This window comes from Cricetulus griseus, chromosome 2, assembly GCF_003668045.3.
Source record: "Cricetulus griseus strain 17A/GY chromosome 2, alternate assembly CriGri-PICRH-1.0, whole genome shotgun sequence".
Classification (NCBI taxonomy): Eukaryota; Metazoa; Chordata; class Mammalia; order Rodentia; family Cricetidae; genus Cricetulus; species Cricetulus griseus.
The window spans coordinates 375,852,757-375,877,784 of NC_048595.1; the positions used below are offsets into that span (position 1 = coordinate 375,852,757).

Here is a 25,028-nt window from a genome sequence, read left to right on the forward strand (position 1 = left end):
AGCTACAGGTTGATCACTTTCATGCTATGCCATGTCCTCACCAACACATGCCGTCCCCTCCAGGATTTAAGCCCCTTGTTCAGAGCAAAGATTTGCACCTGGCGTCCCTGGGTAGGATCTAACACAGATTCCATCTGCCCACCCCAGGAGGTGAGCAATAAAATCGCATTAGTGGATGAGGGAGATGGGAGTGGGGTCAGGCTGTGCCCAGGGAAAGCGCCACAGGGCTACAAGGCAGCTGGGACCAGTACTCAAAACCAAAAGAAATCAGGGTGAGCCCCGGGGAGGCCAGGCAAAGTGCCAAATGCAGAGCAGAAGGGGCCAGCCCCAGCAAGCCTGCCTCCCCAGCAGTGGGTGCCAGGACAGATGTGTCCATGGAAGACAGATGTTCTCTGGGCCTGAATGTGGGGCAGGGGGGAAGGGGAGGGGGGAGTGCCTCATCTGGGAAATGGAATGCCCGTAGATGTTCTTTTATTATTTAGTATTCTTTTTATTGTAAAAAGTTTCAAATGGAAACAAAATGGGGGAGGGAGGGCAATGTCCCAGTGAATCCAGCACGCTGATCCGGAGCTCCAGCCCCACCCCTACTCTGCCATTCTTATTTTATGCCTCCCCTCAGGCCTCTTTGTAACAAAAATTCCAGACATATTCTACCCATAAATATTTCAGAATGTATCTCTCACATATTAGAACATTTCTCAAAAAAGCTTCAATGCCACTGTCTCTTGTAGAGACGTTAATGCCATCTAATGCACAGTCCCTGCTCAGATTTCCTCATTTTCCTCAAAAGCATCTTTTTAAGGCCCATTGATTTGAATTAAGATCAAAACCAGATTCGAGGGCTGAGTTCTTTTCATCTCTTTCTTCTTCCCTTGTGGTTACAGCTTCCCTAGTTGAAGATACCAGGTCCTCCATCCTGTACAAGTGTCCCCATGGAGGACTTGATGAATTCAACCTTATGATGATGTCATTCAACCCCAGGGCCAGCTGCCAAGGTAAGTGACTTCTGAGCAACGCTGGGACTCCTACCTGCTCATGCCTGGAACACGCTTAGGAAGGATGCCAGCACTGACGACTGGTGTGGCCAGCCCGGTTCACTATAAAGCCCTGCTCCATCACATGCCAGTCCTGGTGTCAACCCTTCAGAACCCTGAGGGATGGGAGAAACCCACTTCCTACCTTTTTTATCCATCCCTCTGATATCTTACCAAGGTATTGGATGCAGGGAACACAGCTGACAGGACCCCTAAATGCTGGGACCACTTAAACCCAGGAATGAGTCAGCAAACCCAGGAATGAGCCAGTGCCAGAAGGAGACATGAGGCAAGGGAGTTCAAACTCAATACCCCCATAAAAAGTGGTGGTGGCATTCTTCTTTCATCACAGTCCTGGTAAGGCAGAGGCAGGGGGATACTGGGCCTCAATGGCCAGACCGTCTTGCCAAATCAGTGAGTTCCAAGTCAGTAAGAGACCCTGTTGCCAAAGAAGAAAAAGACACCCCCACATACATGCATTTGGTAATGCACACACACACACACACACACACACACACACACACACACACACACACACGCACACATATACAGACTCACACACCAAAGGTGTGCTGGGGGGGGCCACAGGCTCACTTGGTCCCCTGCTGGCTCCCAGCTAGGGATGGCAGCTGGCTGGAGAAACCCAGGCCCCTTCTAGCACTGTCTGTCCTGGTTTGCTTTCTGAAAGCAACTTGTGCAAAAGAGGGCTCATTTCCACTTACAGTTCACTTCACACTCCATGAGGGAAGTCGGTACCTAGGCAGGAATTGAAGCAAAGACCATGAAGGAACAATGTTTCTTCCTCTGGCTTGCTCAGCTACTTCCCCAGTACACCACCTGCCAGGATGGCATTGTTCACAGTAAGCTAGGCCCTCTTCTATCAATTATCCATCCAAAAAATGCCCTACAGACATGGCCACAATCCAGTCTGATGGAGACAATTCTATAACTGAGATTCCCTCTTCCGAGCAAGTATGTCAAGTTGACAACCAAGATTGCCACCAAGCTGCTCCAGACTACAACCGCCCCTCTATCCCCCTTGTCATGGGCCACCTCAGTGGCCAAGCCAAAAGGCCAGCTGCTGCCCAAGCCACTCATCCCAGCTTTGAGCACCCTGCTGTGTGCAGGCTTGGCTCAGCAGTCCAGGCCAAAGACAAGGAGACTGAGGGTCAAACAAGGCTTCTACAGGGTGTCTCACCCTTGCCCAATCCTGGTTCCTGCGTCTGGGCTCAAATGTGTCCTTCAGCAGCTTGGGGCCAAAGAACTTGAGAACTGTCCCCACCGATCCCAGAGGGTTAAGCCCCACTCCCCAGACCCTCCATCCCAGCGTAGGCCCTGCTGACTCAGCTCCCGTCCCTGCCCAGGTATTCTGGGACAATGGAAGCAGCAGATGGTGGGGTCTCTCTTCCCACCACCTGACCCTCAGATCTGAGAATAACCCGAAAACCTGCTGCAGCTTCTAAGAGGGGCCAGTGGCTACTCCCCTCACCACACCAGGCTCTGGGTTACAGGGCCCTCCCTCTGCCAGCATCCCACTCAAGTGATGTCAGCCAGGATGATGGCAGCTTCGGAGGTCTCTACCAGCTCACCAGGCATGCAGCAAGTCCTCTCAGAGACTGAGGTATCTGGTGGTCCCCAACATGCCAGACCCAGACGTGCTGGGAGATTCTGGTCCTTCAAGGGCAGAGGATATGTCCAAAGGAGTTGTGGACCCTGACAGCCTAGGTCAGGTCTCTCTAACCACATGCCTCTCCCTCTTACCTCTCTCAGGGCCCAGGCCTGGCCCCGACTCCCTGAGCAATGCCAGATGAGAGAATGCCAGTCCGCTCATGCCCTATCCTCCTGTGCTTCCTTCTCTGAAGCCCCCTACCATCCTGGTCCTGTTTACTCTCACCCATCCAGCCTCCAGATCCCACATATGTTAAAGGCCATTGTATTTGCTTGGCCTCTACTTTGGATGTTCAATCGATCATGCCACCTTTAGCTGACACTCAGGGCAAATCCTCAGTTCAGAGCCACCATGCTGACTTCTCAGATACCATGGGGTCCCCAGTCCATGCCCTGAGGGCAGGGAAGGAAGGCAGGGCTCCCAACACTGCAGCTCACATAGGCATCAGGTGCATGTCACAGCCACAAATACATCCCCATGTAAACATCACACACACACACACACACACACACACACACACACACACACACACTCACACACACACACACACAGACACACACACACACACACACAGACACACACACACACACACAGACACACACACAGACACACACACACAGACACACACACACACCACACACACACACACACAGACACACACACACAGACACACACACACACAGACACACACACACACTCACACACACACACAGACACACACACACACACACTCATACACACACACAGACACAGACACACACTCACAGACACACACACACTCACACACACAATCACACACACAGACACACACACACACAGAGACACACACACACACACACTCACACACACACACACACACACAATCACAGTACTGATTCACCAAGCTATCCCTCTCCCTGAACCAGACTCTGAGACACACACCACATCCCACCACCAAACATGGCCATCATCACTGATCAGAGACCTTGGTCAGCTAGGAACACTGGATTCCCACAGCAGGAAACTGGACCCAAAGAGACTTAAATAAAGGTTTAATTTCTCACAGATCAGATGTCAGAAAGAACAGCTTTAACTGATTGTCTGGGCCTTTCCCTCATGGCGGCAAAGTAACTTCCCAGATCCGTCCATCATACCCGCATTCACAGCAGGAAGAAAGGGTCTTTGGCCGTGAAACTGACTCCAGAAGCCTCAATTGGCTTTTCTCAGTTACAGCTGAGCCATATGGTAACTCCTCACAGCAAAGAAGGCTGGGACAATGAACCAAAGGTAGGCTGCCAGGGTCCACAACTTCCAAAGCCCAGGTCCATCGGCCAGGTACAGAGAGCCAGGAACAGCTGAGACAAGTCCCACAGCTGCAGGTCACAGACCCTGGTTTTGTCCTGATGGCGCTGGTCTTCAAGGAGTAACTGAGGCCAGAGACAGAGGCCAGACCCCCAATCAGGGCACATGCCTCTCTCAGGAAAGTAAGGACCCTAAACACCCCCTAACTCAAATGCCCCCATAGTCTCTATGGTGTGACCAGGTACCTGGGCCTGACCCACCTTCAACACCAACCACAGTCCATATCCTGGCCTTTCCTGTCACCCAGAGGTCCTACCAGGGACCATCTGTCAGTGGGCACTCGACCAGGAGCCCTCAAGACCACTTAGGGGGTGCGGGAGGGGTCAGGCAGAAACGTCCATCAACCTCTGCAGCAGTTCAGAGCTCACAGTGCCACCACCAGGGGACACCAGGGTGTGTCTGGGTAGAGAAGACAATGGAGGGAGCGAAACCTGCAAAGAAGCCATCAAGGGAAGACAGTTCAACCTCCAACCTCACTGACCCACCGGCACTGAACACTCAGCCCAGGTAACTCTGTGTCACATGGGGCTATCCCATGCCTACCAGGACAATGACATCCCCAGCCTCTACCCAGGAAAGGCTAGCAGCACCCCCAGGATGTAGCAATCAGAACTGCCTCCAGACATTGGCAAAACCACCCCTGATTTGAGAGCCTCTCCTTTGAGACAGCTGAAAGTCAAAGGAGATACCGAGAGCCCCCTGACTGAGTTCTAGAATCTTGAGACTCACAAAAAAAAAAAAAAAATCTACATTAACTAGCTGAGGCTAAGATTCACATGCCTCTGCTGATAGGCAGCTTGATCTGCTAAAAGGCAGCTCCTAGCTGGGTAGTGGTAGCACACGCCGTTAACCCCAGCATTCAGGAGGCAGAGACTGGCGGATTTCTTATTTCAAGCCCAGCCTGGTCTGCAGAGAGAGTTCCAGGACAGCCAGGGCTACACACAGAGAAACCTTGTCTGGAAAAACAAACAAACAAAAAAGGCAGCTTCCTTTCCTCTTGGAACTCTGAATTTCTTCTCTGCACTGAGCCAAACTCTATCTCCTCAAAAGGGCTGTGCTCACCATGGCCCTGACCACAGGGCTCTTGGAACAGCCATGGGCCCCAGTGCTACAGATAAAGACACGGAAGCCCAGAGAGGACAAGACACTTACCTAAGGTCACACAAAGAGAATATAAACCTATTCTCTCTGCTCCCAGTTCTGTGTGCTCAGCCACCATAACCTGTGGCACTACTTTCCCTCAAGGTTCTTCCAATCGGAAGCCTCAGTCCCCACCCCCCTGCACCTCAGCCCACACCCACCTGGAAGGGTCCTCTTCATGGGAGAAGGGGCCTTGTAGCTTGATGATGTTCAGTTTCCCCTCAAAGACACCGTAGCTGAGGGTGACCTGGCAGGAGATGGGAGGGTATTGGGGGGAGGCCCACAAGGGGAGTATTTTGATACCCCAGAGAAGATTCTGGGCTTTTAGAGAGGCCTGACAATTGAGCTTCCTGCACCTATGGAGCCCAAGCCCTCTTCAAAGGCCCTGCAGACTGAAGGCTCCCTCCTGCCTCCATCTGTGTGGCCCCAGCAGCCATGCTTACCCAGGACACTGATGATTCCCTCTTCCTATGGGTTTGGACACCAAGCTCATCAAGAAGGGATCAGTCCCCTCAGCTAAGTGTCCAGACTAGCTAGGAGGTTTCCACAGCCCTGTGCAGGCCTCAGCCAGTCCCGGACTGTACCAGGTCAGGAAGACATGGGACAGACTTCAGCTAAGAAATGGACACATGCCATAACTAAAGACTGATGGCTTGGTGGCCACCAGGTTTCACAATCACCACTCTGGCTACACCTCCTTCTGTACCACAATTAGCTTAGATTTCTGGGCCTCGGTTTTCCCATCTATAGAATAGGGATAATATTTGTGGTTGGCCTTTGGAGATTTATATTTAGACAGGGGCTGAAACTTCTGATCCTCCTGCCTCTACTTCCAAGTGCTGGATTCGAGGTCTGCACAACAAGACCTGGTTTCTGAAGATCTAGGAATCAAACTCAGGGCTTCACACACTACATACTTGCTCTACCCCCACTGGGCTACATTCCAACCCTATAGCCAGCCCTCTGTATCTGCAGCTTCTACATCTGTGGATTCAACCAACCATCGATTAAAAATATCCCAATGACTGCATCTGTGCTGTGCACTTTTTTCCCTTCTCATTTATTCCCTAAACAACACAGCATGACATTTTACCGAGTCTTTCTATCCTATTAGGAATGGGAAATAATCCGGAGCTGATTTAACGTGTGGTGTGTGGAGGAGGGCTGCAGGTTCTGGGGAACACTGCAGCCCTTCACATAAGGGACTGAAGTTGAGGGTTGAGGATCCCTGGGGCCCTGGAGACAGTTCCTATAGACACCAAAGGAGGCCTGTGCAAGCACAGTGTGATGACTGGCAGGAACAGAGAGTGAAGAGGGCAAGGCCCCTCATGCTGCCAGGTGTGTCAAAAGCAATGACAGTTAGATGCCATTTCTAGCCACCCAAACTTGTCCACCTTTCCTGGCTTCTTGGTAGGTAGGCCCTACACCCTGGTTCCCTGCCTAGCCAATCTATTGACTCCAGGCGCTGACCCAAGCTAGGCCATCAGATCATGGGATCTAAGGGTCAGCTGATGGTCTGTGAACCATGGAGAGAAGTCTCCATGGTGTCTGCAGATGTAGGGCTGAGATCCCCTTATCCCAAGGACACAGTTGTCTAAGGACAAGATCAGTGAGGAGAGAGTGGATGGGACAGGAGATAGTCCCTTCTGAATGCCAGGTCCTGTGCCTCCTTGCTACTTAATTTCATATGAGCTTCTGTCACATGGGCCCCAAATTCTGACTCTGTAGGGCAGGAGACCTCAGGTCCCCTGCCTGAGGTCCCCGCTGGCCAGGCAGTGGGGCTGGCAGGCAGGTCTACAAGCCAAGCCAGTCTGTCCCAAGAGCAGTTGTGGCCTGCCAGGTGCAGGTAAATCATCTGTTCATCACTCATTATGGGCTTTGAGGACCAGTGAGCAGGACCAGGAGCTTGTGATGGAGGGGACTCCAGACAGGAGTCAGAAGGGCCACCTGGCTCTTCTAGCTGGCTCCTCAGGAGGGCCGTGTGAAATCACCCATGCCTGGAAAGTCCTCCCAAACCAAAGGAATAGGAGGCCTGAGCTACTGTGTCTAAAAGGGGTATGCTGCTCCCTGGGCCTCTGTTTCCCCATCAGTATATGATGGCCAAGCTCCATAAGCTCAAGTTCCAGGTTGATTTAAGTGCCCCAACTTTCCCCTGGGGAGACCCTTTTTCCCTCTCCCTCTCCCTCGGCTCAGCAGTTGGCTCACCTGCTCCAGAAGCTGGGCCGCCCCCAGCAGCTGCAAGGTCTCCAAGTGTGAATGGAAAAGGGGGCTGGGCTGCAGGTGACCCCCCAGCTTGCACTCAATAATGTAGCCCACAGTACAGTCGTCAGGGAGCCGGATGAGAGCAGAAGTGTCCACGAAGTGGGAGCCGCTGAAAGACAGAGCTGGATGGCGACCACTGACCCAGGCCCTCCACAGCTGAGCCCCCTCCCACCTCCCAGCAGGGCCAGTGCTGGGCTAGCACATGGCACTAGGACACTGGGCAAGTCTGGAACTTGGGGAGGCTCAGACTCCTCCCCTGAGGATTAGGTTGACAGCAGCCCTGCCTAGAAGGTCCTAGAAGAACTGGGTAGAGGAATGGTGAGGAATCCTGCTAAATGTATCCTTTATTCTCCCCATTTCCTCTCATTCATTTGCTCATAGATTCACTGTTTGCTGGACACCCCCTGGCTCCTTGTACCTCACTAGCACTGAGGACCCACACATGAGAAAGAGGTGTTTCCTGCCTTCCACAGACTGGGGTACTGAATCTGGGGCCAAGTCAAAGGGAAACATGTGGTTTGGGGAGCTGGGGAGAAAGGGTGGACTTCCCAAAGGCAGCAATGTAACATCAACCAGTGTCCCAGGGAACATCTCCTGACTATCCAGGGCCATCAATGTCCTTTCCCGGATACCTGTCCAGGATGAGGTGGGCAGAGAAATCCAGGCTGAGAGTACCTCAGCTGCAAATTTAGTTGGGGATGGGTACCACAGAGGTGGGCAGAACACAGCAGGGGACCCTAGTCACAGAGACAACCTTTGGTCACAGGTGTGTGACTGCTCTGGGCTTGCCCTAGGGACAGCATGCTCTCTGACATACTGAAGCCTCTAGGAAACAAAGGACAAACAGGGACAGTGGCCGAGCAGCTTAATGACCTTGAACCTGGGTAACTTAAGGCTTGTCAGCCTCTCATGAGGGTTCTAGAAGTGGCACTCCCCTCCCTCCTGTTACAGTCCTCCTGGTGAAGCACAGCCTAACTCAAGGCAAAGATCCATGCAAGTTCATGGCCACTGACACCAGCCTGGGAAAAGGCCAGGCTCAGGTAGCTCCAGAATGGCAGTATTTCACCCACCCCCAGTGCTCCCACGATCCCTCTCCTGTGGGGGCCTACAGGGATGTCTCAGATAAAATGCCACCTCTTCCAGGAAGCCTTCCTCCTGTCCCAGTCAATAGCCCCTCTCCCCCATCTCTGAGGGCTCCAATGCTTAACCCCATAAACATCAACTGTCACAAGATAAGGATGGGGCTCCCTGAGCCACAGCTGGTGTCCACCCAGATATTTTTCCACTAAGTCCTTACAATGTCATTGGCCACTATATTTTCAGTTCCATTCATACATGGGGAAGCTAAGGCAGAGGGTACTGAACCGCACTCCCTAGATGTCAACAGAAATGTTCCCCACAGGTCTGGGCTGCCCTGACACAACTGAATGAGAGGCAGTGCCCCTGGGTACCCCCTTGTCCCTCCTACCTCAAAGGTCCCTCCCATACATCAGAGCCACTCCCACCCTCCCACCACTCCCGGGCCTCGGCTTACCTGGCCCATGGCACCATCTTCAAAGCCAGCTGGCGGCTGATGCAGAAGCCAGCACCACCCGTGGCAAACCAGAACTGTACCAGTCTCTGGAAAGAGGATGGCAGAGATGGGCAGTGAGCCCAGGGAACTCAGGGTCACCAGCTAGATGGCCCCTTCTCCCCAACCACCATGACCCCAAAGCTCTGAGCTTCACACCCCACTGGAGACTGAAGCCTGGCCTTAGAATACCCACTTCACAGCTAGGGAGCCAAGGCCCAGTGTCATACAGGTAATTATGAGTGATGAGGCCACAGGGGCTTTCCAAACCCAGCCAGAGTCTGGCTTCCTGGAAGAGGAGGCGTTTGGTCTGAGACATCTCTGTAGGCCCCCATAGGAGAGGGATCCTAGGGATGGTAGTGATAGAGAGACATGTGACATTTTACACTCTTTCTTTGGTGGACCAGGTACCTCCTCCCCTAGGTCACAGAGGTGGCCAGATGCTTCTGGAATTACTCCAGGGCTGGGCCCCATGACTTATGCCAGCCAGTAGATCCCTTCCCAGAGTGCTCTAGGAAGACCATAGCAGGGAGGCCTCCATACAGGGTCACTAACCTGAGGAGCAGTATTCCCTAATGCCTCCTACACCAGGCCTCCTACTCTCACTTTCCCTGCTCCCAAGAAAGGTTTTCCACAGATAAAGAGCATGAGGCCACGCCTGGAGTAAAGAGGGGACAATTTGGGAACACCTGTAGACAGACAGCACCTTGACATCCCCATCCCTGCAATAGAAGCACCCTTTCCGCCATTTGCTGGCCCATCTACCACCTTCATCTCAGCCCTGGCCTCTTCCCGGCTCTCTCATGACAACCCTGAATTCACCTGTGGATTCTCCAAACCTTTGGGAGAACTTTTCCCTTCTGCAATCTCATGTCTTGATCTAAAAATACCACCCACCCCCATACCTCCCTGCAAACACACGGTTGGTGCTTAATAAATGCATCTTGCATTGGACTGAGCTTTCCCCACGATACTTTTGCAGAAAGACGCCTCAGAGGAGGCCCAAGTCTCCAGCTCCCCACTTTGCCCAGATGTGGGACCTCAAGGGAGCCACTTCTGGGGCCTGGCCTTCAATTAGGTTTGGGAGCACAGATGCCCAGTTCTGTCATCTGACAGCCCTACTTTCTAATTTACTTCCTCAAATGTCATTTAGAGACAGTTCAGGGTTCCAAGAGGCAGAATAAGCATTCAGGAAGTTCTTAATAAATGTATGCTTTATTAAAATTAACAAGTATGGGGCTAGAGAGATAGCTGAGAGGTTAAGAACACTGACTTCTCTCTTCCAGAGGTCTTGAGTTCAATTCCCATCAACCACATGGCAGCCCACAACCATCTATAATGAGATCTGGCGCCTACTTCTGGTGTGTAAGTATACATGCATGCAGAATGCTATATACATAATAAATAAATAAATCTTTTTTTAAAAAAGTGTGTGGCTTCCACTCCTGTGAAATTACAACTGAAACATCGCAAGGGCCCTCAGTCTGAGCAGTCCCTGTGCCTGGCCCTGTGCTGAGGGCTGTAGAAGGGCTGTAGCACAAGCACAGTGGCCAGGGAACAGGGGACTGGGGTCACTTGCCTCAGAGCAGAGAGCAGGAACCAAGGTCAGGCCAGAGCTCTTTTGCCTTTGCTGCCCCACCCTGAAGAACTCCAGGCTCTGCACTGGCCTGGGCACTCTGGGATTCTAGAACATTCCAAGACAGAGTAGGGGGTGAGGGACACTCCCCCCCCCTTGGTAGTATATGCCAAGGAGAGCATCATGCATGTTGTGGTGAGCCGGTTCACTTGACTCTAGTTTGTGTCAAGTTAGAGATACCTGGGAAGAGGGACCCTCAACTGAGACAATGCCTCCATCGGATTGGCTTGTAAGCAAGTCTGTGTGGCTTTTTTTATTTTTTTAATTTAATTTTATTTTATTTGAGACAGGGTTTCCTCTGTAGTTTTGGAGCCTGTCCTGGAATTTGCTCAGTAGACGAGGCTGGTCTCGAACTCACAGAGATCCACCTGTCTCTTCCTCCCGAGTGCTGGAATTAAATGTGTGAGCCACCACCGCCAGGCTTTTTGTTTTGTTGCTTGCTTTTCAAGACAGAGTTTCTCTGTGTATATAGTTCTGGATGTCCTGAAACGCACTCTGTAGACCAGGCTGGCCTCAAACTCACAGAGATCCACCTGCTTCTGCCTCCTAAGTGCTGGGACTAAAGGTGTGAGCCACCACCACCCAGCTATGAGGCATTTTCTTGACTGATAATTAATTACTCCTCCCTGTCTATGTGGAAGGGCCGCATAGCCCACTATGGGTGGTGCCTCCCCTGGGAAGTGGTCCTAAGATTATATAAGTAAAAAAGTTAAGCAAGTCATGAAGAGCAAGCCAGTAAGCAGCACTCCTCATGGGTTCCTGCCTTGACTTCCCTCAAAAATGGAATGTCGTTGGGATACATAGCCAAATAGACCCATTCCTCCCCGAGTTGTTTTAGTCATGGTACTTATGATAGCAATAGAAAGCAAACCAGGAGAGTGGGGCACAGGTCCAGGTGTACCCAGTCAGACATGGAACTGGACAGGCAAGATGTGTGGCTAAGAAATGAATCCCATAATATTCATCCAGTCCCCAGTCCAGGGCTTTGACAGATGGCCCCACCTATTCTAATGTTCACAACCATCCTGTGATCACCTGCTGTTGTCACCTGCTCCACAGATGAGAAACTGATACACAAAGAGGTTGACCAAAGCCAGGAGTGACAGGGCTGCCATATGAACCCAGGGAGGCTTGCTCCAGCCTGGAATCCTCAGGCTGGAGGCAGAGGGACGCAAGCTGGATGGGAGGTCAGGGAGGAGGCTGGGGCCACCCTCGGCTCACCTGGGGTGGCACATGCACACACACCCTGGGGCCCACGAGGATTTAATTAGGGCTCAGCGGCTGATGAGTTACTGATAATTAAGGCTCCTGTTTCCCCAGAGCAGCAGATGGTGGCCTGGGGAAGGGGGGGAAGCCCCAAGCGTCAGCTTCTGATCCAAGCAGGGCCTCCTGAGAGGGGGCCTCCTCCTCCCTGCCTTCTCCCTACCCTGGGGTTACTAACCAAGCTCCAGAAATGAGGCAGACTGGGGGCAGGGAAGAACCGTACAATTAGGGGAGCACATGCAAAACCTCATTATTTATCTGGTGTCTGGTTGAAGCATGGCCCAGTTCTCCCAGGTTTTGTTTGTTTTCTAACCAGGCCATAGTGACATCCTATGACTGTCACTGGGTTCACAGTGTAGCTGATTCTGGGCCCCTAGCTCCTGGTATCCACACTTCAGTGGCTGGGCAGTGAAGAAGTTGGGGGAGTCTACAGCTCTGGGCAACCACAGTTTATCACCTGGCCCAACAATAGCTAGGTATGTTTTTGGCTTTGAGACAGTTTCACTCTATAGCTCAGGCTGGCCTGGGAATCCACTATGCAACCCTGGCTGGCCTTGAACTGGCAATAGCTGCCTCAGCCTCCCCAAGTAGTGGGGTTATCAGTATGTACCCCATGGTGCTGGGGATCAAACCTAGGGCTTTGTACATGTTAGGCAAGCATTTTACCAACTGAGCTCCAGCCCCAGCCCAGAACTGTTGTGTTTTAAGATCCTGTACAAATCCATGGTGATACCAGGTCCCTGGGGATTTGATCACGGATGGAGTCAAAAAAGCCCAGCAGACCAGACACAGGCCTTCTTGCCAAGCCACGTCTCCTGGATGACCCAAGCCTTATTAAGCATTCAGGCCCCGCCTCCTGCATAGGTCCCGCCCCTAGTATCAGCCCACCCCTTGAGAGCAACAGCCAACTGGAAAAGGAGGAACATACCGTGCGGTTTTTTGACTGCAGCTCAGAGGCGTGGATGGGCCGGTTCAGGCTGGGCTTGCCCACATAGACATCACGGTCCTGCGGGAATGTTTTCAACAGCTGTAGCAGTGCCCTGGGGTTCACGTAGTTGTCGTCGTCCACGTGGCAGAACCACCTGTGGGGATGGGGGTCACACTGAACTTGTGGAAATGCTGTGTTCCTGGGCCCCCACAGTCAAGAGCTAACAGCTACAGGTTGGATAGTGGTCAGGGTAGACAAACCGTGAGGAATGAAATTCAGTGCCATCTTTGCAGGCGCTGGGTCAAAAACTTCCAGAGTCAGACCTCGGGGTTTATTCTTCTTACACATTTAAGAATTGGAAAACTTTGGGAAAAAGATTACCATGTGACAATCATCACATCAAAGCTCTAGGCAGAGCTACATAGAAACTCCCTAGCAAAGTGGCAAACACACCTGTGACCTTTGCAATAAGAATGAATTATATTGGCTGATAAACAGAGCTAGGGCCTAGAGCTGTGGTTCTCAAATGCGGGGCACGACCCTCTGAGGGTCAAACAACTCTTAGACTGCGGTCACCTAAGATCATCAGAAATATGAGACATTTGCATTATGGTTCATAACAGTAGCAAAACTACAGCTATGAAGCAGCGATGAAAATAATTTTACAGTTGGGGGTCACCACAACATGAGGAACTGTCTTAAAGGGTGGATGCACCCCAAAGGTTGAGAATCACTGGCCCAGAGGAAGGATCTGTGACAAGCAGATTCTATTAGTGAAAGATGCAGAGCACATAGGGCCTCTTTCATAGGGATGGCCCGGGTTTAGGGGGACTCAGGTGGAGGCTAGCTCCTAATAAAACAGTACTCCTTTTTTTTTTTTAAGTTTTATTTATTTTATGTGTGAGTGCTCTATCTGCACATACATCTGCAGGCCAGAAGAGGGCATCAATGCCCTTATAGATGGTTGTGAGCCACAATGTGGCTGCTGGGAATTGAACTCAGAACCTCTGAGGAGCAATCTGTGTTCTTAGCCTCTGAGCCATCTCTCCAGCCCCTAGAATAGCACTCCTAATAGAATAGTTTGACCACTTTCACTGACATTCCAGGTGACCAACCGTCATTCATTTCCTTCCGTTGAAGAGAATCAGACCATCCTGCTTTCTCCAACAATACTCTAAGCTACGCTTCCTACAGGCAACTACTCTTCAAACCCCATGTTTTGGGTCAGCAGCATGCTGGGTACCCTCAGAGGAAGCTATCTACAGAGCAGATGTGTAGGGAGCCGGTTCCTGCATTCTCCATTACAATAATGGTGCCTGAAGACACCAAGATGTAAATTACTTCACAGGCGCTGGGTAATCTCCATTCCTTTGATCTCTGCCTATCCCGTGGCTCATTTAGCCTGAGGAGCTGAAGCCATTCATAGGGTAACACGTCCCAGGCGGCTGCTTGCCAGCCTTTTTAAGGGATGGGTTTCTTAGTTCAGAGTCTCCGCTCTGGTAAGCTTATGCTCTCTCCAACTCTCAAGATGCATTAAAGCTTGTCTGCAGAAGGATCCGAGTGTCCTGCGTGTATTTCTTGCCGGCGAGAACATACAGCGCGCGGGACATATGGTGCCGAAACCCGGGAACATATGAACATCTCGGGCACCGCGGAGACCCCTCTAACGGGGCGGATTCAGAACTGCAGGGTGGTAAATTCGGAGAGGTATGTTTTTTCTGGACTTTGGCTTGGGAATGTTGCTATTGTGGGAGGTTAATATAGAGGCTTCTATGCTTTTACTAGGAGCTATTTTGACTTTTCTCACTGTTGTAGCAATCTTAAAGAAGTCCAGAATTACATATCAGAAACCGAATGTGGTGAGAGATGGGGCGCGCCCAACAATAAAATATAAGGAAAAAGGACCTCCCGGGATGTCTACTGACAAGGGAGTGTATAAGGAAAAAGGACCTCCCGGGATGTCTACTGACAAGGGAGTGAATAATTTGTTAGATGATTCTGTAAATAAGTTTAAAGCTTTAAATCTTGATAGCTCTGATGACTCTGAAAGCTCAAGAGATAAAGTTTTAGAGGAAACAGCTCAGCTAGATGAAAAAGAAACAAAAAAGGAGGGAGAGAAAATAGGAGATAACCGGTCACACCCCGGTAAATTTAAGAGAAATAAAGACTCAAAACCTAGCCTCTGCCCTACAATGAAACTAGAGGCCTTGGAGCTGAGCAGCTCAGACTCTGAGATTTTAGACTCTAGCAAGGAAGCAGAGCTAGAGGAGGAGGCAGCACGATACCACCCCGATAGATATCGGCTGCCAAAAGTGAAAACAAATATGAGGCCATCGCCTGTTAATCCAGCGGGTGTTCTTCCATCAGCACCCCCATTATATGAGTTACAACAAAAATTTGGTACCGACTCCTTCTTACCATCAGAGGAGCGGAGGAAATTACAGATGGCTTTCCCAGTCTTTGATAGGGGAAAAGGCCATGCATATTAGGCCTGGAATGCCTGGGGCTTTAAGGCCTCATAAACATTGACGCTCGGGCCAAGCGTCTCACCTCAAAACCTAAAAGGCCAAAAGGAAATGGTAAAATGGAAAGATATCTTAACTGATCTTTAGAGAGGCCCGGATCCTATTCTCATAAGATCCAGGGGAGCTATTGGGTTTTCCCACAGGATGAAGAAAATCCTCTATGGATCCCAAAAAGACTCACCCGAAGAGCCCCTTCGGACCTTCAAAAGTCGGAACTCCACCCTCTCCCCGGGAGTTGAGAGCCGCTATTGTTATCCAGATTAACTCCTGTCCTTGACGGAGAGAAAGGGGTGGGGGTGGGATTGTTTGATGCAGCCGTTTGCGGATTGCTGTTACTTCTGGCTGGTCTGTGAGAAAGGGGTGGGGGTGGGATTGTTTGATGCAGCCGTTTGCGGATTGCTGTTACTTCTGGCTGGTCTATAAGCTCTAGGCTCAAAACTAAAGAGAGATCGCCCAAGCGCTTCCACTGATATTTGGCTAACAATGCTTAAGCAATAGGCCGCCGACCAGACAGCTCTTGCACACCCGGAGCCTAGGCTCATTGCACAGGGTAGAGTGTCTGGTTTGAGCAGCCCAATGAGGGTGTTGAGCAAAGGCATCGCACAGAGTTGCCTAGTATGCAGGCTTCTCTGAGAGGTACGTTGACCTGCATAAGGGTTACCTGCCCGAGTCTCCCTTTCCCAGAAAAACGGCAGAGGACAGGTCGAGAGTGCTTCGGGTCAAGCTAACAGCCTGATGGCGACTCTCGTACACAGTCTTAATGTTTGATTTTGGGAAGGTACAACCTCTGCCTCTATCCCTCAACATATGGGTGACCTATTTGCTTGTAAAAATATAAAGCCTTATCATTAATTAATAAAAAAAGGGGGATATGTAGGGAGCCGGTTCCTGCATTCTCCATTACAATAATGGTGCCTGAAGACACCAAGATGTAAATTACTTCACAGGCGCTGGGTAATCTCCATTCCTTTGATCTCTGCCTATCCCGTGGCTCATTTAGCCTGAGGAGCTGAAGCCATTCATAGGGTAACACGTCCCAGGCGGCTGCTTGCCAGCCTTTTTAAGGGATGGGTTTCTTAGTTCAGAGTCTCCGCTCTGGTAAGCTTATGCTCTCTCCAACTCTCAAGATGCATTAAAGCTTGTCTGCAGAAGGATCCGAGTGTCCTGCGTGTATTTCTTGCCGGTGAGAAAACACAGCCCGCGGGACACAGATGAGATACAGACTTCAAGGCCACCCAGCCAGTGAGTGACAGAATTTGACTCCAGGTGGTCCACCTCCTGCCTGCTAGGTGACAAAGGGTGAATCAGACCCCAGGAGGCCCCAGGATCCCTTCACTGGGCCCAGATCCCTCCATTTGTGGGGGGAACAGGGTGTTGGGGTGTACATGTCTGTATATGTTCAGGTACAGATATGTGTGTGCAATCAGAGACCAGAAGCCATCCTTGGGTGTTGTTCCTCCTGTTACCATCCACCAAGACAGCATCTCTCAACTTGCTCTTTGAGACAGGGTCTCTCACTGGGACCAGGAGCTTAGGATGTGATGACTAGCCAGCAAGCCCCAGAACCTGTCTGTCTTTACTGCCTAGCACTGGGGTTAGAAGCATGTGTACATAATTTGGGGTAGGTACTGGGTGTAAGAACAATACACCTGGATGACCCTGACCCTGCCCCCTAACAACGGGGCACTCACTCACCCGCCATGCATTGCAACCTGTGAGGTGCAAAACCCCAGTGCGCATATGCAACCTTTCCTTTAAAAGGTCCTGCCACCCATCCCTCGCCCTCTTCCTTTGGCTCCTCTTGGGTTGGCTGACTACCCATCCCCTCTCTCTGTTTCCCCGCTCTGTCTCTCTATGGCGACTGGCCATGGCGGTCAGCCATTTACCCTGTTCCTCTTCTTAGTCTCCCCATTCTGCCGGGCCTTATAATAAACTTATAGTCTTATGTCTCATGTCTCAGCATTTCTCTTTTCTTCTTTTTAAACAAAAGAATAACACTGGGTATCAAACTCAGGTCCTTAGGCTTGCACAGTTAGTACTTTACCCACTGAGTCATCTCCTCAGCCCCACCACTCCACTTTTCCGACAGGGCATTCAATTCAAAAGATGGTCTGAAGCCAGTATGATGACTCAGGAGGTAAAGGCACCTGCCGGAAATATGATGGAAAAAGAGAACTAATTCCCAAAAGTTGCCCTCGGACCTTCACACAATGCCATGACATACATACACATGCATACACACAGAGAGACACACAGATAAATAAATAAAACAAACAAGCAAATGTAATTCTAAAAAACCAAGCCAGCCATGCCTTTAGTTCCAGCACTCAGGAGGCAGAGGCAGGCAGATCTCTGTGAGTTTGAAGCCAGCCTGTTCTACATAGTAGTACCAGGATAGCCAGAGCTACACAGTGAGACCCTGTCTCCAAACAAACAAAAACAAAATAAAACAACAAAAAAATTAAAGAGATGGCCTGAGGCAAAAGTCACTCCAGCCCCAGTCACCTAGCAACACTGACCTGAGCCCACTGGCCAAGAAGGCATCGAACTCTGCAGCCATCTTGCAGGACAGAGCAGGATGGCTGTGCTCTGCGGAACAGTTGGTGACCACAAGGTGGGAACCTGGAAATGGGAAGCAGTCAGGGGACCTGCCCAGCCCCCGCCCCCATAACACTGACCCTTGGTAACATAGGACGAGACTGGACCTCAGAGAGCCTGAGGGCTCATCCCCTCCCAGGAGAATTAAGGCAGCAGATGGAATGGGGCCTTGTCCAGCAGCCTCTTACACCTACTCTGCTTCTGGGCACAAGGTAGTTCCCAATACCAAAGGCAGGAGACATAATTCCTGGGGACCCCAAGACCCCATCATAGCCACGCTGCTTTTCCTGACCACAGTGGAGGACCACCACCCCAGCTGAGGAGTTACCCAGTCTCTCCTGGAGGTTTTCGTCTGGGCTGTCAGTGAAGATGAATGTCTGTGGGGAGAAGATGGCATCAGAATAGGTTGATGGAGGGAGGCCCCCAATCCACAGCTCACCAAGGCCACACCCCAGATTAACCCACACACAGCGAGACACAGACACTGCAGACTTCTGTCCTCTGTCCTCAGACACACCCTCCTCATGCTCACATACAACTAAGCTCTCAAAGACACACAACTCTGGGGTGAACCAGCCCAGCTGTGTCTGTTCTCCAGAGCCACACACCCTTAGTGGACTCATCCCTCTTCTGCATTGTGTAAGAAAGCAGGCTGTAAACCAGGGAGGGGTGGGTGGCTCACACCTTTAATTCCAGCACACTGGAGGCAGAGACAGGCAGAGTTTGAGGCCAACTACAATATGAGTTCCAGGATAGCCAAGACTACACAGAGAAACCCTGTCTCGAGCAAAACAAACAAAACAGAAGAAGGAAGAGGAGGAGGAGGCGAAGAGAAAAAGAAAGCAGGCTGAGCAAGCCATGGGGAGCAAACTGGTAAGCAGCGCCCCTGCATGGCCTCTGAATCAGCTCCCGCCTCTGGGTTCCTGTCTTGACTTCCTGTCCTGACCTCCTTCAGGATGAACTGTAACCTGTAAGCTGAAATAAACCCTTTCCTTCCCAAGCTGCTTTTGTTCATGGTGCTTATCACAGCATAGAAAGCAAAGTCCCTCTAACCCTAACTCACAGGAGTATACAAACTGAGGGACTTCCCCCACCCACATACCACACCATTAGGGAATAGCCACACCATACATCACAAACCCTTGTCCATAAGCACCTCAGGAACCTCACACACTGGCTCTCTGCTTTCTCAGAGTGGGCATGCACCAGGAGGGTCACTCACACCTCCTCCCCAGTGACTTTCTAAAGTTGAAGCTGAGTGGAATCCCAACCCACAGACCTGGGCTATTTCTTTTTTTTTTTTTTTTTTGGGCGGGGGGGTGAGACAGGGTTTCTCTGTGTAGCTTTGGAGCCTGTCCTGGAACTCACCCTTGTAGACCATGCTGGTCTCGAACTCACAGAGATCCGTCTGCCTCTGCCTCCTGAGTGCTGGGATCAAAGGTGTGTGCCACCACCGCCCAGCCCTGGGCTATTTCTTATTTTGTTTATTTATTGAAACAAGGTCTCATACTGTAGATCAGGCTAGCCTGGAACTCAACTACATAACCCCAAACTGGCCTGGAACTAGTGACAATCCTCCTGTATTGGCTTCTTGTGTGCTGAGATTACAGGTGTGATCTGGCAGGACTGGGACATTTCCTGCCTCCCCTAGGTGGGTGAGAATCAATCTCTTAGTCAACCAAATACCAATTCCAAGCCAGCCAGCTTCAAACCCTCCGCATCTGCTGTAAGCTAGACAGAGTCATGGCAGGCAGGCAATATGTCACCCCCACCCCAGAGCTAGCCCAGCATATACAGAACTTCCCTGCTGCCCAAATGGCACACATTATCACCAAACATCTTGAAGGCCTTTGGTGGTGTCCTGACCCTTGGGCTGTTCTGCCAGCATTTGAAGCAATTTTGAACCTCTTCTAAGTGAGGGCTGAGGAAACAGTGTGTTGTGTCCCTCCCCCCCCCTTGTTCAAAACCTCTGGAATTCACACCCAACACACACATACTGACCCTAGGCCTGTATGACCTCCTTTATTGTCCTTGCAAGACCAGGCCTCCAGTCACACACAAACCCTCCCAGACCAAAATAGCCCTTGTCCTGAGCCTCAGTTTACCTATCTGTAGATTAGGAGAGCATAGCATCTGTCTGGAAAAAGTGAGATCCATGTAAGACAGAGAAGAGTGGACAGGAAGTTAGAATTGACAGGGAAGGCAGGCTGTACTTCTTATATCTCACAGGGAACAGGCACAGGAGGCCAGAAGCCAGGGCAGGGCACTAGGAAAGGGGACATGGGGGAACCAGACCTTTCTCCCAAGGCCTACGACAAGTTTACTTCTGAGACACTGTCTTGACCCTCTGCCTTGACCCTCAGACCTACTATCCCCTCAGGACCAGATAGATAGCACCTGTACCCACCTGTTAATGCCATCCATGACTCTCTAGTTCCCTTAGGATAAGTGTGGTCTGGACTGGAGAGATGGCTCAGCAATTAAGAGCCTACTCTTCCAGGACCCAGGTTCAATTCCCAGCAGCCACATGGGGATCCAATGCCGTCTGCTGGTCTCTGTGGGTACTGCACACATATAATACACGGACATGCAGGCAAAAACACCCATACACATAAAATAAACATATATTTTTAAAAAGTTAAGTGTGGCTGGGCGGTGGTGGCACTTGCCATTAATCCTAGCACTCAGGAGGCAGAGACAGGTGGATCTTTTTGAGTTTGAGGCCAGTCTGGTCTACAAAGCAACACAGAGAAATCCTGTCTCAAAAAACCAAAGGAAAAAAAAAAAAAACTGTGCTCAAGGAAGAGACATCTGACCCTTGCCATCTGATGTGACTTTTCCTCAGCCCTTCCTGCCCTGCCCCTGGGGCACCTCTACTCAGATTTCCTTCAGTTACCCCAACACATTAGGGGCATGCCTTCTGCATATTCGGAGCTCTTTGAACCTCAAACTGTCAACTGAAACACCTCCCCCCAAGAGACCTTCCCTGACACCTGTCCCAGAGGCCTCCTGTACTCTTCTCGGACCCCACTTTCTCCTCAGCCCCTCCTACCAGAAGGTATCGATTTGTCTGTCCCCAGTGTCCCAGGACCTGGCTTTCTTGGCCTTCTGAGCCCTCTTCCTGGTGTCTGCTTCTGCCTGTCACATTGAGCTGGTGCCAGAGCCCTGGATGCTCTGGAGCAGCCTAGGCCAACCTTCCCCACACAGCATTATCGCCTGGACCCTAGGAGCCTCTCTCTACACCTGCAACCTGGCCTCCTGCTGAGCCCCAGCCTCTCAAAGCCCTGTCACCATAACTTTACCATAACTTCCCTGGGTGCTGGAACATCAGGACTGAGTCCCTAAAAATACAAATAAGGGCCAGCATTGGAGTTGTGGCATAGCACTTGCCCAGCACGCTCAGACTTTGGGTTCAATCTCTAACACTGGGGGGAGGGGACCCACACACACAAAAAGGCAAGAGTCAGGTTCATTGGTAGAGCAAGCACCTGCACTTGCCCCTATGAGGCCCTGGATTCCATGGCCAGCATCAAAAAGGTGATCCCCACCCACCCTCCACACAGCTGTGCCCTCTTCCCATTTGCTGGTCCCAGAGCCTTGGCGTCACAGGGCCTGTTTTCGTCCCCTTGTGCCTCACGTGGTCTGTCCACTCATCTTGTCTCCCACATTATCCTGACTTCTGTCTTTCTCTGACCCCAAGGCCCAAGGCCCAACCCTTCTCCTGGATCCCCAGGCTATCTTCCTTGACCTCTGGCTGCATTCTGCCCTCACCCAAGCCTACTCGAAACATAGCTCCAGAGGGAACCAGCCAAGGAGTCAGGCCTTTCTTGCCTGACCATCTGGCAAATGTTTGCCACCAAACAGTCAGAGGGTAGAAGAAGTCACGCAAGTCCAGAGCATGGAACAAACAGGCTGAGAATGTTTGCTGAGGTGGGGGTGGGAGGTGCAGCAAAGTTAAGGAAAGGACTAAGATCCAGGCCAGAGTCTGGCTCAGGAGCCCATGGTTTTAGTTCTTGGGAGCACAGGGTGGTGGGTAAAAGCAGCAGGGTGCATTTGATTTATTTAAGTGAGAGACCCAGACAATAGTTAGTTACAGCTCCATAGACTGGGAAACAAAGAGGCTGGCAGGCTGCTGGGGCAGGGGCAGGGGCGGGGGTGGCCAGGGACCATCTGCTGCTGCAGTGAAGGGGAGAGGGGACTGAAGCCATCTCTCCCTGCCCAGCCCCCACCTGGGAGGGACTGGAGGGAGAAAAGCTCCTTGAAGCTCAAAACACACAAAACAACCTTCCCCGCCCACCCCCTCTGCCAGACAAAGACCATACATGAGTCCACCCCAGCACACTGAGCTGGGGCCACCTGTCACCCATCACCTTTAACCAGCCGGGTACCAGCACTGGAGTTAACCAACTAAGGCTGTTTCCAGACACACTTGCCTTGTGCCCATAGCCAAGATCACAGGGAGAAATGAGCCTAGAAGCAAGGAGCTCCCACCTCCCTTCTACACCTAATTATCCTTCTCCTTTCCCCTTGCTCTAGCCGGGGCTCCAACCCCTTTCCTGCCTCTGCTGCCCTCACTGTGGATTGGAAGGCAGCACCTGCTGTGCGGGTGGCTAGCAGGATTCAGGGGCACTATGTCTCTGACTGCAGCCCTTAGAGGAGCTGACAGGTGGTCGGCCTCTGGGAGAACCTGGGGCATATAGGTAGGCTTCAGCCTCTTTGCCAACCATGTTCTGCCAGGCACCAACACCTCAGCTGACGGCCCAGGACTAGCACTCCACTAACCCTGGAAGCTCTGATTTGCCCACCCCCACGCCCCCAAAAAGAAAGGGGCCCAATTGAGAAACAGGAAGGAATACCACTGTGCCTTCTGGGTGACTCTGGCCAGCCTGTCCTCATCTGCAACCTTAGTTTCCTCATTTGGGGCTAGGGAACCATCATGGTGAGCAAGACAGGAAAGCGCCAGGGACCACGTGAGGCCTTGCTCCCTGGCACACTCAGAGGCAGCTCCATAAACAGGAAGGTCTGTACAGAAGGCCAGCCTTGCTGGCTTCCGAGGAGGAACCACACTCTCCTCAAGACAAAACACTGTATGGGGGGCAGGGGATGGGGTTGCAGGGAACTCTACTGGGAAACAGCTCATGTCTGTGCCGGACATTATGCCAGGAAACAAGGCAGGAGGGCACCCTCTTCAGGTACCCCCACCTCTCCCTCACTGAACTGCCTCCTCTCCTTGGCCTCCCTTCCAAAGGCTCAGTCACTTCCTCCCACGGAGCCAGCAGCCACAATGGGGATGAGTATGTGTGTGCATAAGTGCATGAGGCCACTTCCACCTCCACTGAGGCGGTCTAAATGCCCCTATCCCTGACTTTGATTTGATGGGGCCTTGAGTATGGGGAAGAGGGCTCTGCTTTCAGGAACCATGATTTACCCATACTTTCTTATGATTGTGTTTAGCATACATGTGTGTGAGCACGTGTACACACACACACACACACACACACACACACACACACACACACACACTTTACCCACACTTTCTTATGATTGTATTTAGCATACCTGTGTGTGAGCACATGTACACACACACACACACACAGAGGTATCTCACATGCCAGGCAGAGTTCAACATCACCTTGACCTCCTGCCCATTCTGCCTGAGCCACTGTCTCCCAGTGGTGGCTCAGGAAGCCAGGAGGCTAGACACTGCCCTTACACCCTCAGCAGCACAGTGGGGCAGGAACTGAGAGGAAGCCTCCTTCAAGGAGGCCACACCTCATCATCTCCCCAGCATCCACACCATACCCCTGCTACTTGCAGCCTCGTCCATGCTCAGAGCCAAGGTAAGCAACCACTCAGGTCTGGTGGACTCTCAACATCCACCATGACCCTGAGGCAAAGTTAGGGCTAAGAATCTAGGAGAAGAGAAGGACCCTAAGGGGACAGAACAGCCTAGAGCAAGGGCCCCACACTGAACCCAAGAAATGTAGACCTATGAGTCTGAGGAGACCCTGAGCATGGCAGTGGGGGTGAGCATGAAGGAAGAAATGAGTGGAGAGAGACCCCAGAAGAACCCCCCCCCAGTGGGCAGTTTCTCCTCAGACATCGGGAAGGCCCCTGTGAACCCCTCAGCTAGGAGCTCTCTTGGGCCTCAAGGTGGCCCGCCTGTCACCTGTTGCCTGGTCCTGGAGACCCACGTGTCAAGTAGCAGGTCCAGGCGAGAGCGGTGGAAGGCCCAGGTAGTCTTGACTGCGATGAAGATGTCTCCCAGCTGCAGCTCCAGGGACCCTGGGTTCGGTTGGTTCAGCCTGAACGAGTCCTGCGCCATCCACAGGGACAAGCTTGAGTGGTATCGTAGAGACAGGAGTCCCACACACAGGAGGGTAAAGAGGGCTCCTGCCAGGCTCCGAAAGGCCCGGCAGTGCATTGGTACCAGGCCCCCAGACAGTTAAGCCCCCGGCTCCCCAGTCAGTCTGGGGTGGGAGGCTGGTCAGGCGGGGGACCTGGTATGGGCAAAAGTCTGGCAGGCATCGAGGGGCAGGCACCGATGGGAAAGGAGGAAGCTGGGGCTCCAGACCCAGAGGCTGAGCCACCACTGTCTCGCCAGCACCAGCCGGCAGAGGCCACCAGCCCGCCACCTGCTCCTCGACCCTCCCTCCCTCCAGGCGGGGCCTCTAGGCTCCTGACCCCGCCCCTGCTCCAATCCGAGGGGCGGGGCTAGGCCTGGGAAGCCCCGGAGGCCTCCGCAGGCAATCATCCTCTGAAGAGGGGCCCCTCAGCCTCTCTCCGCCCCACAGCCCTGTCTCTGGCTCCCACAATACCCATTATTTCACCAAGTCCACAGTCCTGGTCGACCCAGCCATGGATCCTGGCTCACTTTCCCTCCTGCCTGCCCTCCCCATCACCCAACATACATCAGGCCTCTGCTCTCCTACTATCCTCCCTAGAGATCACTTCTTGCTTTCTTTGAATCTTTACACAAACATTATTTCCACCATGAGACTTCCCCTGTCCACTTTATTTAAACAACTCCCGTTTCTTGGGGAAACCTAGACCCCTCTCTAC

At 51.9% G+C, this 25,028-nt stretch overlaps 1 protein-coding gene across 1 annotated transcript; it reads right to left on the reverse strand.

The window, feature by feature from the left end:
* Positions 1-3,751: 3,751 nt before the first annotated feature.
* Mfng (MFNG O-fucosylpeptide 3-beta-N-acetylglucosaminyltransferase) lies at positions 3,752-24,666 on the reverse strand. Its single transcript, XM_027403959.2, has 8 exons — positions 24,136-24,666; positions 18,295-18,343; positions 17,888-17,990; positions 12,844-12,997; positions 8,981-9,066; positions 7,390-7,555; positions 5,346-5,431; positions 3,752-4,475 (listed from the first exon to the last, which is right to left on the reverse strand). The coding sequence occupies exons 1-8, from the start codon at positions 24,388-24,390 to the stop codon at positions 4,409-4,411; spliced, it is 966 nt and encodes a 321-aa protein (XP_027259760.1). The 5' UTR covers positions 24,391-24,666; the 3' UTR covers positions 3,752-4,408.
* Positions 24,667-25,028: the final 362 nt, after the last annotated feature.

What these genes read in the sequence shown, in the direction of transcription:
- Mfng (XM_027403959.2), bottom strand. Translation starts at nt 24,390, where the DNA reads ATGCACTGCCGGGCCTTTCGGAGCCTGGCAGGAGCCCTCTTTACCCTC. An exon ending in AAACCTCCAGGAGAGACTGG is followed by an intron (nt 17,991 to 18,294) that starts GTAACTCCTCAG and finishes TCCCATTTCCAG; the next exon opens with GTTCCCACCTTGTGGTCACC. An exon ending in TTCTTGGCCAGTGGGCTCAG is followed by an intron (nt 12,998 to 17,887) that starts GTCAGTGTTGCT and finishes CCATCCCCACAG; the next exon opens with GTGGTTCTGCCACGTGGACG.